The sequence below is a fragment of the Pyrus communis genome, chromosome 14 (genome assembly GCF_041283825.1).
Source record: "Pyrus communis isolate YQ-2024b chromosome 14, ASM4128382v1, whole genome shotgun sequence".
NCBI classification, from domain to species: Eukaryota; Viridiplantae; Streptophyta; class Magnoliopsida; order Rosales; family Rosaceae; genus Pyrus; species Pyrus communis.
The window spans coordinates 17771074-17786456 of record NC_142578.1 but is presented as its reverse complement, the minus strand read 5'-3'; the positions used below and the strand labels follow the sequence as shown (position 1 = coordinate 17786456).

The 15383-nt window shown below is 39.0% G+C and overlaps 1 protein-coding gene across 1 annotated transcript; it reads right to left on the bottom strand.

The window, feature by feature from the left end:
- Positions 1-10185: 10185 nt before the first annotated feature.
- Positions 10186-12838, bottom strand: LOC137713379 (F-box protein At2g26850). Its single transcript, XM_068452666.2, has 5 exons — positions 12092-12838; positions 11865-11944; positions 11585-11757; positions 11419-11493; positions 10186-10547 (listed from the first exon to the last, which is right to left on the bottom strand). The coding sequence occupies exons 1-5, from the start codon at positions 12773-12775 to the stop codon at positions 10360-10362; spliced, it is 1200 nt and encodes a 399-aa protein (XP_068308767.2). The 5' UTR covers positions 12776-12838; the 3' UTR covers positions 10186-10359.
- Between the last annotated feature and the right edge of the window lie 2545 nt (positions 12839-15383).

Sequence of the window (15383 nt, the reverse complement as noted above, 5' to 3'; positions counted from 1 at the left end):
AGAATATAAGTGAATTTCACCTAATCGTTATGAACTTATATTCACAAGTAGTAGAGGTTGCTTATAAACAATCGCGTTAAACGAATTCTTGGCATAAGTTTCATGCGTATTCCATAGTAACGAATGCCTCGTCGATGTTTATGATTTCCGTTGAACTTAATGATCTTGGTTAAATGTCTCTATCATGCGTATTCCATAGTTAGGGACTTTGATTAAGAATAATTTGGTTGTAATGCGTATTCCATTCAATCCAACGAATTTAGGGAAATCTGAAAGTTAATCTAAGCGGATCTAATTAACTTGGAGCATTGAGTTTCACAACTTATCGAAAGACCAACTGAGAATCAATTTTGTTTGCAAGTGTAACATGTGTGGAGAAGAACCCCTTGGCTATTCCATCATCCATATTTTTATCACATTCATATTTACATTTTGCCTTTAATTATATTCTGTCTTTTTAATTTAATATCGTCCAACCACAATTCCCCCCCTATTTTGTTAAGTCTTAATCATTCGTATTTGTTTTATTTTTGTATCTTTAAGCTTTTGGAGTCATAAACAATTGCAAATTCGTCTAAATCAAGTTCTAGCTTCTATTTGAGTCAATTTGATTGTTTTAGACAATTTGAGTTTTTCAAAGCCATTCTGAGTCATAGTAGTCTTGTTAAGAGTATTTTAATTTAGTTTTTATGTTTTTAAGTCAATTTAGAAGGTTTTAGCAAGCCCTCCTAATCCCCGGTCTAGAACGATCCCTCACTTATCCATTCTACTACAATTGTCAAACGAGGGTTTAATTTGAGTGTCAAGTAATTCTCGCATCAGGGTCCATGATTAATATGAATGAAAAGTTGCGGATTGAATGGAGAAAAATGGTATGGTGGCTGCGGCGTATTGGAAAAATGTGTGAATGTTAAAGTCCATGAATATGGTGCGGCTACATGGGGAAAATAGGGTGATTAGGGTGAATGATTGATTTAAATTTGAATGAATGGAATGAATTAGGTCGGCTAGGGTTAAACTAAAAGGGTACGGCTTGGGCTATAAAGTGGGCTAGGGCCTTGGTTTTGTGTCCTAAAGTGCATACAAGGCCTACAAAGTGGCTAGAAAATACGGACGTTTAGATTAGGAAAGGTTACCAAAACGGGAAACCTAGGGTTAACTTTCCTACTTCAAATAGGAAACCTTGTTTGAGTAGGAATTCTCGTTTTGGTAAGAATTCATCGTTTCTTCAAGTCTTCAACTCATTCATTCCTCTTTCGCTCCAAAAGACTCCAATTTGCATCTTCTTGCACACTTTGGCCTTATAATCTGAAAATACACAAAAGTAGCCTTAAACACTAAAATAGCTAAGTAAACACAACATAAATGCACAAGAACAAGCTAATTAAGTCGCATGAATATGCTCCTATCAAAGCACACTTATTCCTACTCTATTCAGCTTTGTCAAGCTAGTTTCCATCGTTCGTACACTCTCATTCGATCAGGCATCCCTCTCCAACATAGAGAGCGAAGGAAGCCACAACACATAGAATGACACTCCCCTTATGCTTATTATGAGGCAGCGAAGGCAAGAATGAAAGAAGTTTGCTCTTTAAGCTAAAGTCAAGGAGCTAAGGGCTCAAAACAACAAAATAGTACTGAAGAATGAGATCCTTCAAGAGTAGTATAAGAAGCTCTTCGAGATGCGCCACTAGGCTAAGCATACTTGATCACACGAGCTCATTGCCCTTGTAGATGTCAACCATCACCTGGGTGCCCCCCAACACGGAGGGTCACCGGTCTTCAACATGGATATTCCTAATGAGGAGTAAGCTACTCATCAATGTGTTAATCAACATGAGACTTCTTTTAACCCAACTGCTTCGACCCAAAACAGGAAAAGTGAAGGAAGACACCTCATTGCAGAATGAGTGGAATGATAGAAAGCTGTTTATCGTGACTGTTGAGACTTCCTAAGGCAACGTCAAAAGAACCTCATCCACATAAGCTCAAAGATCAATGACCCAAGGGTTTCTAAAAACCTTTGTCCTCTACCACGGCCCAGGCCAGTTACCAACCTAAGGAATGAGCAATAGGTCCTAGAGGAACATGAGGGTATAAGGGACTCAGAGGTCTTTCGACAAACATGCCTTAAAAGCCAATACAATGAGTCCAAGGAAAAACCACATGCCTTTGATCAAACTTCCCTACTTCTAAGAGGCGATGGAAACTCACAGAAGAATGCTCCAATAGTACATGACTCCACTCAGGACCCCCTTGTCCTATAGCTTCTTAAGGAAGTAAGCAAGTTGAATGCCGAATGTCAGGCCAAGATATCTTACTGGAATCAACCCAGGCCCAGCCTTCTTACAAGGAGAATCCTTGACATACCTCTCTATGCAAAGACCAGAAGCTCGGCTTACAACTATATATTGGAATGGAGGATCCGATTGAACACCTTAACCTCTTTGAGTCCATCATGGCATACCGGATGTATACTGATGAAGAACGATGTCTTCTCTTCCCCTCCACCCTTTCTGGCGAAGCTCTAAACTGGTTGGTTTAGAGTATTCCCCATCCATCCTTAGAGTATTCCCCCTTCACCATGGAAGGTTAGAGATCCCTTATTGTGCATTCATACGCCTACATGACTAGATAGCTTGACCCCAACAATGACATGGACACTCTCGATGGAATGCCTTTGACATGATCAAAGATTAAGGACCTAACCATTAGACATCTATGATGCCTCAGGTCAAATGACTACTTTGCATATTACAACTTACGAGTTCTTACATGACATATATGTTTGAACTTTCTTTTGATCGTAGTTCAGTGTACTTGATTACCTTTTTGAGCACCTATGTGTTTGTCTCAGTGTCTAACACTAAATGACTTGAGACTAGTCATACTCACGCTTGAGTTAACATAACACATACTAACCTTAGTGGATTGTCAATGCCCAATTGACAATCCTATGGCTAGGAACGTTTTAGGAATGAGCATAAGAGAAAGGTCTCATTAATCTAACTTACTTAGATCACTTTTTTCTTAGATTAAATACATTCCTTGGATTTCCTTATTACTTAAACATATAATACAATAAATAGTGATTAACAATAAGTTTTGCCCTTTATTAAACATATAATAGTTTAACACAATAAGTATTCCAAAAGCTATCACATCAAATGAGTGGCTTTGTGGGCATACTTCCAACACATGCATCCGCCAAAGCAAGGACATATCAAGGGAAACCCCTACAACTATTCCTTATCAACAAGTGGGAAGTGAGAGCCAGATCTAACCAAGTAAGAAGACCCCAACCTTCCAAACAGTTGTTGCATCTCCCTATACCTTACCTAACGTTTCACTAGGACAACAGACATATCAATCTCAAGGCAAGAAAAAGGATTTATATCCTTAACAGTCTCATTTTAGTAAGAAAAGTAAGGGACATTATCGTGATAACTAGGGGTATCACTATGATAACGCCCATCCTTAAGCAGTCAATGCAGTAGGCTAAACGCAGGTCAACACAGGCCCTACCCCAAGGTATGAGACATACACACCTTTGAATGCCTCATGCGCAGACATTTACCCCAGTATAGCTCACTTGATACCAAAGCCAATGTCGAGGTAGCTAGATTATAAGTCCACGAAGAACACGGGCATGTTTTGCTGCTACCACGAGTATAACAGCCATAACAACGAGAAATGTATCACCCTCTATTACCATATCGAAGCTTTGGCATGCGAAGGGAAAATTAGTTAATTCCTTCTTCATCCTCCACAGGATAACCGTAACCAACACGAATTGAACATGATATATTCTATTAGCAGTGGCATACCCCTATCTGAATCTTCCAACAGGGCCATGAAAAACAGTGAACAAACTTTGAGGTTTGGCAGCCAAGTGTTTCATGTAGGAGACATCAGGGGAGCTAAGTATTAAAAGCCTAACTGGGATTCGATATGTTTTTACCATGAGGAGGAAAGAGGCATCATCTACCCTCACAACGACCCACTGATCGTGGAGGCTCACATAGCCAACTTTGATGTGTGACGGATCCTTGTAGACACAAGGGCTTCGATCAAATATCATGTTCGCTGAAGCTTTCAGGGCACTTAATGTAGCTGAACTCTTGCTTGATCACTCGATTTCTCTTCTGATAAGCTTTTTCAGTGATATCATGCAACCTTTAGGGAGCATACACTTACCACTCACCATTGGTACAAGCCCTTACATGACTACTATTACCATTGACTTCCTAGTAGTCAACTGCCCAACGACATACAATGTCATCTTTGGGTGCACATGCATCAATGATCTCAAGGCAATGGTATCCACACATATGTTGTTGATGAAGTTTCCAACCCCTTATGGTAATGGTTACATCAGAGGAGATCAACTTAGTGCACGACTATGTTACAACACTTTTTTGTGCCCAAGGAAACCCTCTTTATACATGACCAAGTCATAAAGACCAACCCGGACGAAGCCAACTTGGATCTTCATAATGGCAACAGTCAACCCAACGATCCTCGAGATGACTTTTTCACCCAGCAAGCACAACCCGTTGAAGAGTTAGAGAAGTTTTCTATCTCCAAAGACTATCCAGATCACATGGTGAAGATTGTCACCACCTTGTCACCACCCATTCGGTTGGCATTGATCTTCTTTTTTTGCAGAAGAACGCCGAGGTCTTCACCTGGTTTTACAAGGACATGTCAGGCATCTCTCCCGATATCATCTATCATTGCTTGAGTATTGACCCTAAAACCAAGCCGGTGAGACAAAAGCGAAGGTCTTATAACGTCGAAAGATACGAGGCAATGAAGGCAGAAGTTGAAAAACTCAAAGACATAGACTTTATCCATAAAGTCAATTATCCAACGTGGGTAGCAAATGTTGTCCTTGTTAAGAAAAATCTAACCAAGGAAAGCCTCATGTTTCAAAAGATCTTGTGGACAACGTGTGTCGATTGCACTGACCTCAACAAAGGATGCCCAAATGATAGCTTTCCTCTCCCTCTCATTGATAGACTTATCAACTCAACGGCAAGGTGTGAACATTTGAGCTTCATGGATGCTTACTCAGGGTATAACCAAATCCTCACGTATCATCCGAACCGAGAGCACACAACCTTCACTACTGACAGAGGACTATATTGCTATAAAGTTATGCCCTTTGACCTCAAGAATGCAGGCGCGACTTATCAAAGATTAGTCAATTTAATGTTTGGCAAATAGATTGGAAAGAGCATGGAAGTTTATGTTGATGATATGTTGATCAAGAGTAAACATGCTAACCTACATATCACCAACCTAGCTCAAACCTTCATCATCCTGATGAGGTACCAAATAAGGTTGAACCTTAACAAAAGTGCTTTTGGTGTGGGCTCTAGCAAATTCTTGGGCTTCATGATTAGCTAACGAGGCATTGAAGCTAACCCTAAGAAGATCAAGGCAATCCTTGACATGAAAGGACCAGCAACTTCAAAAGACATCCAAAGCCTTACTGGCAATGTAGCAGCCTTGACCAGGTTCATCTCTAAGGCCATAAGCAGATGTGCTCATTTCTTCAAAGCACTTAAGGGAAGTAAGAATTGCATTAAATGGACTGGTGAATGTGTCGAGGCATTCAAGAACCTCAAGGAGTACATAAATAAAGCCTCCCTACTCTCTGAACCTGAGGTTGGTGACACTCTCATTATCTATTTATGTGTTTCAGCTTCAGCAGTCAACTCTATTCTCATTTGAATGGATGGTAGTGCCAAACAGCCCGTCTACTACGTTAGCAATGCCTTACAGTACGCAGAGACACGATACTCTAACATTAAGAAATTAGCTCTAGCGTTAGTCATGTCTGCTTGAAAACTTCACCCTTACTTCCAAACACACTCCATCATCGTGTTTACCAATCACCCCCTTCGACAGATACTCCAGAGTCATGACACTTCGGGATGAATGATTAAATGGGCAATAGCATTGGGTGAGTCTGACATTTCTTACCAACTAAAGCCAGCTAAGAAGCATTAAGCAGTTGTAGATTTCATCGCCGAATTCACATATCCCATTGACATTTCTCCTACACCTGAGGCATTGGCTTCGTTACCCTCAGAAGCTCAGAAAATACAACCAACCTTCCCAGTATGGACTTTATATGTTGATGGATCATCCAACTAACAAGGTTATGAAGTAGGACTAGTCCTTACTGCGCCCGACAAAGTGGCAATGGACTATGCTCTTCGCTTCAAATTCAAGGCGTCAAACAATGAGGCCGAGTATGAGGCCTTCCTAGCAGGCTTACATTTGGCCAAACACCTTGGAGTCAAACAACTTGATATCTTCAGTGACTCTCATTTGGTAGTTAACCAAGTCATGAACAACTTTGATGCTAATGATAGCTCCATGGCAGCATATCTTGCGTAAACACAACTTTTGCTTAAGCACTTCCACTACCAAATCACCCAAGTTCCTCGAGTGGCAAACAGTCATGCATACGCCTTGGCTCGCCTCGCCTCAACAGTGAAAGATGAGATTAGAAGAAACATTCATGTCGAGTTGTTGGTAGCACCAAGCACTATGTCCATGGAAATGTGCAACTTACAACAGGGGGATAGTTGGATCACCCCGATTTATAAATTCCTTGCTCATGGCACCCTCCCAAATGATAAATTCCAAGCTAAGCAAATTCAATACAAGCCTACCCGTTACCTGATCATTAATGACCAACTCTACAAGCAAGGTTTTACCTTGCCATACTTGAGGTGTCTTACGCTTGTTGAGGGGGAAATTGTCCTTCGAGAGATACATAAGAGAGTTTGCAGAGATCATGCTAGATCTTGGTCCCTAGCACACAAAGCTTTTCGGCAAGGGTATTACTAACCAACACTTCACCAAGATGCCATCAAAATATCTCACTCATGTGACAAGTGTCAACACTATGGAACTATTCCTCATTCCCCACCTGAAGCTTTTACTCCTATGATGAGCCCTTGGCCCTTGGCCCAGTGGGGACTTGGTTTAATCGGCCCAATGTCTGCGGGGAAGGGCAAGGTCCGTTATGCAATCGTTGCAGTTGATTACTTCACAAAATGGGCCAAAGTAAAACCATTGGCAACCATTATTGAGGCCAAGATAGAAGACTCCGTATAGAAAAGCATCATTTGAAAATTTGGCATTCCCAATGCAATAATCACTGACAATAAATGATAGTTTAACAACAAGAAGTTCAGGATTTTTTGCTTTAAGTTCAACATCAACTTATGTTTCGGCTCCTTAGCTCATCTTCAGGCTAACAGACATATTGAGGCCATCAACAAGATAATCAAGCGCACTTTGAAGACCAGCTTGGACAAGGCTAAAAGTTGTTGGCCAGAACTTGTTCCCCAGGTTCTTTGGTCATACCGCACTTCATATCGGACTTTAACAGGAGAAACTTCATTCTTACTTGCCTTTAGTACAGAGGTAGTTATCCCAGTTGAGTTTAAGCAAGCAACATACCAAGTCAAGAACTACATGCAAAGTGAAAATGAAAAACAACTCACCTTCAACTTGGATCTAGCCGAGGAACACAGAGATAAGGCTCACTTAAGGAACGTCGCTTACAATCAACGCATATCCAACTACTATGACTTTAGGGTCAAACCTTGCTCTTTCAAAGTGGGGACTGGGTATTAAAGAAAAAAACTACTCTACGACAGAGTCCCGAGTGAATGTAACTTAGTCCAAACTGGGATTGACCATTTGAAGTTGTTCACATCAGTCGCCCTGGCTCCTACAAACTCAGAAGCTTCGATGGCAAGACCCTTGACCATCCATGGAATGCTGATTACTTGAAGTACTATTACAAGTAGACTCATATTGTACAAGTGTTAAGCTATAACTATTTGACATCCTTTGTAATGAAGGCCATTTGGCACGAACTCAATAAAGAGGTGATTCAAACAAACTTGGTCCTAAATTTTTTACATTTCTAGCAATGGAACACTTAGTCTCACCCTGACCTAATAAAATCCTAACTCAAAACCTCAACTTAAATACTCGGGTTCGAAGCTTCAACATGAATGCTTCCAACATAAAATAAAGTCTAAGTATATGTCAATAAGACTATGCAAATAAACAAATAACTTCAAAGTGTATTCATTCAATTATACCCAAGCATAGATTCTTCGTCTTCGAAGAATAGCTCCAAAGCTTAGATTCCTTCATGCATAACAAAACATTTATAAGCATCACTCATGTTAATCAACATAAAATACATTTCAACACATTCATACATAAGCCAATTGAGCTTCGAAAGAGGCCAACATACTATTTTATTCGACAATTGCAACAATGTGCCTCGACACCTTGCCCTTATTCTCACTAACCATGTGATAAAGGAACTCACCTTCATATCACCAACCAGGTGACGAAAGGTACAACCCGTCCTCTAATATCATTTGGCAACTTGCCACTCTTATCACTAACTAGGTGATGAAGGAACTCATCTTCGTATCACCAACCAGGCGATGAGGAGTACAACTAGTATTATTAATAAATATTTTTGCCTCAGCAACTCACCGTTCTTTCCACCACCTAGGTGATAAGTGGTAGAACTTGTACTTGTGAACTCTTAGCATTCACAAATAATCAAAACCCTCAAGCCTTACAAGTCAACTGGGGGAGCACTTATGCCCAACAAGGGTTATAGTCACCAACGAAGTCTTATTGCAAGCCAACAAAGGCTTCAGTGCATGATATACAAAGATCAAGCTCTTCAACCCTCTTGCATCTACTCCAGACATTTCCCCTTTGTAACAATGCAAACACTATAACTCGTAGAAAGCTTCACACACTCTTGATCAAGACTATGTGAAGCAAATTTCAATTTATATGGTTCCTCCGAACCTTCAACTACTACAATGTGTGGCTTGCCTCGCACTCTGTTGCTCAAGAGTGTGGAAGCAAAATATGTATATGATGTCTCTTTCACATTTTCTTGTCCCTAGTTAAAAAAATAAAAATAAAATAAAAAATAAAAAAAATCCAAAAAAAAAAGAAAGGGAACCCAGTAACACAAATGTCAAAAGCTTCACACACTCTTGATCAAGATAGTGTGAAGCAAAACCAATTCATGGTGCCAAATATAAAAGCTTCACCTACAAAACTTCACCAACAAAGCTTCAACCCCAAAGCTTCACCTACAAAGCTTCAACCTAAAAGTTACTACAAAGCTTCACCTATAAATCTTCAACACTAAAACATGTAAAAGCTTCACACACTCTTGATCAAGATAGTGTGAAGCAAAATCAATTTGTGGTGTCCTAATAATAGCTTTAACTATTTAAGCTATGTACCCAAACAAAAACTTACAACCAAAAACCTACAATCAATAAACCTTACCTATTAAACTATTTTCCAAACACAAAACTTTGCTACAAATAATAAAAATAATAAAAAAGAAAATTGTTCACAAAACTCAAGATTTTTGGCAATCTATGCAACAACAATAGTACAAACAAAACAACTTTAAACATCAACTTTCTCATCCTTTTTCTCCATTCACAACGTCCTTGTTACATATTATATGACTACTTATATCCTTCTCTACATTTTATGGTGACTAATCAGCTCCTATCTATGCCAATAACCTGTTCCACCCAACAGGTTAAGCAAATATTCAGTCAGAAACATGAAAAACCCCCACCTTACCCACGGGCCCTAGCCCCAAAACAGCGGCAGCAAGCTTCAAGTTGCAGCACCTTCTCTGCACTTTCATACCTTCATCCACCAGCTACAACCTTCAACGTAACCTTGGCAAGTGGGTGAAGTTGAAGAAGTGTGGGACGGCACGTTTTGAAGGGACAGCTTTGGGCTTAATTTCTGGAATGGCTAAGGGAAATGGGGAAAAAGGCACGGGTGGGGCAAGGACAAAAGGCTAGGTTTCGAGCAGGCCTCGGGCCGATTTCAACAAAGGCCGGGTTGGCATAGGCTTCACATAAAAGGGGAGATCGGCCGGACCTAGCAAACAAAAAAAAAACACACACACACACACAATAGCCCAACAAGGGGCGCTTGGGCTTCACATTCTTCGAGCATGTTGATAGTTAGGGGACAGTAGATCGATTTTTCAAAGCAGACATTGTTGGTTGTTTTGATAACATTGATCACACTCTTCTAAATAGAAGAATTGGTTTAGATATGGTTGAGAGCAGTGAGGGCTTTTGTAACTCAAATTTTCAACTTTCTAAACAGTTACATACTTCTGTTGAGGTTTCTACTTGAGAACACGTCGAGTATTATTTTGATCTTCATTCACATCTCAACAGCAAAAAGAGAGGGGGAAGGGGAGCTTAATTATTTACAGAATGGATAGGAGTAATAGTAGAAGGTTTATTCCAGAACTTGGCTCGGCCATAAACGCTTCCACCTTGCAATTTCCTCATCGTTGTAAAGCTTTCGGATTCCTCCATAGAAGCCGTCTGCTTCATTGCCTTCTTCTCGATGGTCCTTCCTGTTTATCGTCATTTGTCTCCACCGGGATCCAGGAGTGTAATGATGGAACTCCAGCACTACTATATCTGTAATTAGAGAGTACTTGTTTGTCAGATACTTATATACAGTAATGGTAGTAAATAAAATAGTCGTAGAATCCTAGCCCCGGAAGGAATAAAATACTATGTAAACTCCGCTTCCTTCGGATAGCCTAAGGGTCACAAGTGATTAGAAGAAACAAAAGAATGCATGAAACAGATGGTTTACATATGAGAAATATGAATTCAGCAAGACTAGCACGTAGGTTTTCCTTTTCATTTTTAGTCAAGCGTCTCTTCTTTCGTTTATAAAACAATGATCAAAATGCAAGGGATGGGAAAACCGCTATCCTCTAAGAACAAACAATTATGTTGAGGGAAATAAAACATATTCGACACCAAAACATGGATAAGACATCAGATTTGGTCATGACAAACAACCGTAGCAGGGACACATTCCTCAAACGTAAGCAACAGAGAAGGACGTTTCAGCATCAAGTTATCTTTATGTCTAGGTTTAGAGTTTTCTGCTGTCTAAATTAATGCAGGACATGGATTCCCATGCTGAAAGTGCTTGAATGCCCAACTATTCAGGGGAAGAAATATCCTAAACTCCATAGATTTCTATATGAAGACTTTAGTACCAAAGAAAGTAGAGGTTCCACCATAAAACCAATTGGCAATACGAGGAGTAGACCAATCTCTTACACATGCAAGGTCCCTTCTCTCATTAATGTGAGATTCATTCTCAACAAGTACAGCATCTCATGCATGATATTTATCGACTGACATAGGAAGGAATTCTGTCTTTTGTAACAGGAAAAAAATAAAAACAAAAAAGCAAGAAAGAAGTACGTATCTCCCAGTAATGAAAAAAACAAAGAAAGCAGAATTGCAGAAACTGAAATGTCGTTCTCACCATTGTAGTGACAACGGCAGTGATTCACATTCCCATTGCACAACTCTAAGTGACCAATGACACCATACCACCAACCTAAAATACATAAGAATCCAAATTATTGCCAAATTCCTTCCAAAGTAATGGAAAATATAGAGACATTTGAAGGTGGGATTTAGAAACACACCATAAGGAAATTCATTGTTTCTTCTCCACTGGATCTCAATATGATCACCGGGTTTTAAGTCATGTAAACAATCAGAAACATGAAGTTTGTAAGGAGGAGTATCAACTGGAGCCGCTCTTAATCTATCCCATGGTATATTTTCCTCTACTACCCTCCGCCCATGAGGTGAATACCTGCAATGTACATTTTTGAATTCAAGAGAGGACCATTCAGAAATAAGCCTTTCCAGAATTGAACTTTATATATGAATACGCGCATATAAAGAAGACTGCTACTCTACCGTGCTTGAAATGTGTTTGTCCACGAATCATAGCGCAGTTGTGCATCATAACAAGACAGCAGAAACCCTAGAGTACCATGCTGCAGGAAAAGACACATATATATAGATATATATATAAGGTGTTCATTGAATTGTCAAGCAAGAAAACAACGAACAAACAAACAAAAAAATTGTACAAACTATAAATTAGCAGAGATAGATACTACTGATAATATTTGCGGCAATACCTCGCGGTTGTAGACCTGAGCCGGGAACCAGAACTTGCCACTTTCGAGAGAGAGATACAGAGACATGATCGAATGGACTGGTAAACTACGACTGCTAGCCTTCACCTTACAATTACACACACAAGTTACTGATTGTGGCAGAGTAGTCCATGTGGAAGGCAAAATGATAGCCGCAAGGGACTCCATTAGACCTTTTTTCTTGGTCTTGAGACAGTAATGTCTGATTCTATTTCTTGAGGCCACATGCAGTTGCCATTGTCTGTAAGCAGCAGGCCCAATAAGTGTACCCCATTTGTGCTTCATATGGTTGTCCCACAAGTGATCACTTCTGCAGCTCTCCCTTAGAGAAGAACAAACTGCTGCCATGGAGCACAACCCAGATGGGGGAAGCTTCTCAAGAATGCAGCCCAAGGCCAAGTCGGGCAAATCCAGGAGAGAGAGACTAGTTTCTCTCTCCTCTCTCTGCCCCTCCACATTTGAACCAGAAGTCACCATCTTTTTTAATTTGGAGGTGATGGGTTGGAGTGAAATCCAGTTTTTCTGGAGAAAACTTGAAGATCCACTCCAAAACTTGAGTGAGATTAATCTGATGTTATCCTCCCATGTCTGTAACATTGGCTTGTGGTGAGTGAAGGACTTGGAAAGGAGGATGAAAGAGACAAAAGAAATAAGGAGGTAAAGCATTGGATGGCGTGAGTGAGTGAAACTTCAAATTTTAAAGTGATTGACTGGAGTTTGGCAAGCCTTGAGTGAATGCAAATATATAATGTATGAGATGAGAGGAGATGAGAGGGGGAAAATGAAAGCTATTAATTTACTTTGTTTTTCATTTTATTTGACACAGAAAGATGAACCAATGGCAGTTTAAATATTGAGAATGTAATAGGAGAAATGCTAAAGAGACTCTTTCAAAATGAGACTTTTCATGGACTTTATATTACCTCACAGTTTAACGTCAATTCCTGTACCAATATTATAAAATCTTGTGTAAAAAATATGAGGTTGCAGAGAGTCCGTGGAAGTAGATAGATCGATCAAGGACCAGAGTCTTCAATCTTCAGAAAATCCCATGTGCAAATTTCTCAATGTTAACAATAACATGTTATTGAGAGAGAGAGAGAGAGAGAGAGAGAGAGAGAGAGAGAGAGAGAGAGAGGTCATAATCTTTGAAATTAGGTGAATTAACACAAAGCCTAACAATGATAATGGTAGGTGTAGGTACTACTAGATACGAATTAGGTGAATTAACACCAAGCTTACCCCTAAAACCGGCAACTAATAAACAAGAGACATATCAAAGTTTGTACCAAATGATTTGATGATTCATCAACATGCGATCGTACCACTCTTATTTTCTTTTGTACATCTCTGTTTACTTCTCTTTTTGAATTCTTATTTTTTTTTATTTATTTAAAAGCCACAAATAAGCAAGGGCAAACAAATAAAAAAAGAAAAATTAATGAAAATAGCTTGGAAACTTTAAGTTTTAACGATAAGGACAAAATAAAGGATAAAGTGAATAGTACTAGGATTGACTTTTTAGTGTAAAAATATGGTTTTTCGTTAAAGTAAATAATATCGTAGACTTTTCGTTAAAACTCCCTAAAAAAAGGGTATGCATAGATCACTCGAAATCCCTTCAAGAAGTAAATAAATCTTACTCAAGCATTGTACTAACCTCCCTCGAGTGATAGAAGTTATATGTATAAAAAAATTAGGAATAAAAGGAGTATTAAGTCTTAGAAAAATGTCCAAATTAACTACTTTTCGACCAAATGATATACTGTCTTGATGGTTAATTAGGACTTTTTCTTTCAAGTTATTGTGTTCAAATATCGTTCCTTCTTTAATGTAGATTAGTTTAAAATATCGCTTGTAATATTATTAGTTTTCGAAATTTAGCGTTGGGGTTAAAACTTGGAAGCAATTTGGTGGCACTTTTTGGTGGGTGTCAAAGTGAATGTCACAAGACAAAACAATAAGAAGCTCCCAATCCCCACCACCACCAGATCATCTGCCTAACTCCCGCCCAACTCCAACACCTCCGGACCACAATAACATGCACGCAGCATAAATGTTGCCGAAATCCTCCCTCTTCCCCCCAAAATAAAGAAAGGGGACGTGACGTTTTATGACTTTGTTAAATTCTTATTTGTGAATATATAATTCACCATATAGATATAAACGCATGGGATTATCAGTATGCCTTGTCCTTCTTGTTGGCTCTGATGCTTCCAATATCTCTCTCTCCCTCTCTCTCCTTTCTTTATATTCATGCTATGACTACAACAGAACAGAATTTTTGCCGGATTCTCTTTGTGAGGATCCTAGGAATTAATTCATCTTAGTTGTTCATAGTATATCGTGAGGTCAGATTTTATTAGGTACTGTTTATGGTTAATTTTAAATAAAAATTTCAAAATGATTTATGAGCGCAGAATAACTGATAAACTGATCCCTATAATCCTAAAAAAGAGAATCCAGACAAGATCCTATTCTAAATACAACTACACTTCCCCCTCTTTTTCTCCATTTATTTTGTATGTATTGATAAAGGCCATATTGATACCCTATGATGTTTACTAGGTAACTTAAGATACATCATATATGCTCAAATTCCTAACGTCTTAAAATATGTTTTCTAAGGTACAAGCCCCTTTTGATTTATTCACTTTAAACGGTCATTTTTATGCTAATTTGCTTCCTATTTTGTCCACTACTTAGAAGGATTATTCTATTATTTTATTTGCAATTGTACCTAGACGTTACGTCTATCAAAAATTAACTTTGTCGCACTGTAATCTTTCAAACAAGCAGGAGCCATGTCTTTTACCAAACAACTTAACAATTCAAAACTTTTTAATAAAGCAAAAGGGGGAGAAATTTCATATCAATTAGATGTTCTACATATTACTGTTTGACCACTGATTTGTTTGCAAAGGAAATATCCGTTGATACGCCTATATTTTAACTTCCACGGAAATATTTGTTTTTAAGTTCTTCGTTTGTAAATAAGAGGTATTAGGTTCAATTCTCGTTAAAGATGAATTTGAACCATATTATTGCTAGTCCATTGTGAGGCTAAACCCAACCCCCCCTTTTAGTGTAGATAATATCGTTTGTTCAAAAAATAAAAAATAAAAGTCTTCATAAATGGTGTGAAAGATATGTCGTTAATATTCGCTAGGTGCTAACCAAGCGATGAGCATGAGCTTAGCATCCAAGGTTTTAAAAAGCGCTAGGGGCTAGTCAAGCAGCAGGGCCGGCCCAGGCAGTTTTCTTAATTTTAATC

Coding starts and splice junctions, on each gene's coding strand:
- LOC137713379 (XM_068452666.2), bottom strand. CDS start 12,775: ATGCTTTACCTCCTTATTTCTTTTGTCTCTTTCATCCTCCTTTCCAAG. Junction 11,945..12,091: donor CTCAGGTCTACAACCGCGAG/GTATTGCCGCAA, acceptor CTTTTCCTGCAG/CATGGTACTCTAGGGTTTCT. Junction 11,494..11,584: donor AAACAATGAATTTCCTTATG/GTGTGTTTCTAA, acceptor TATGTATTTTAG/GTTGGTGGTATGGTGTCATT.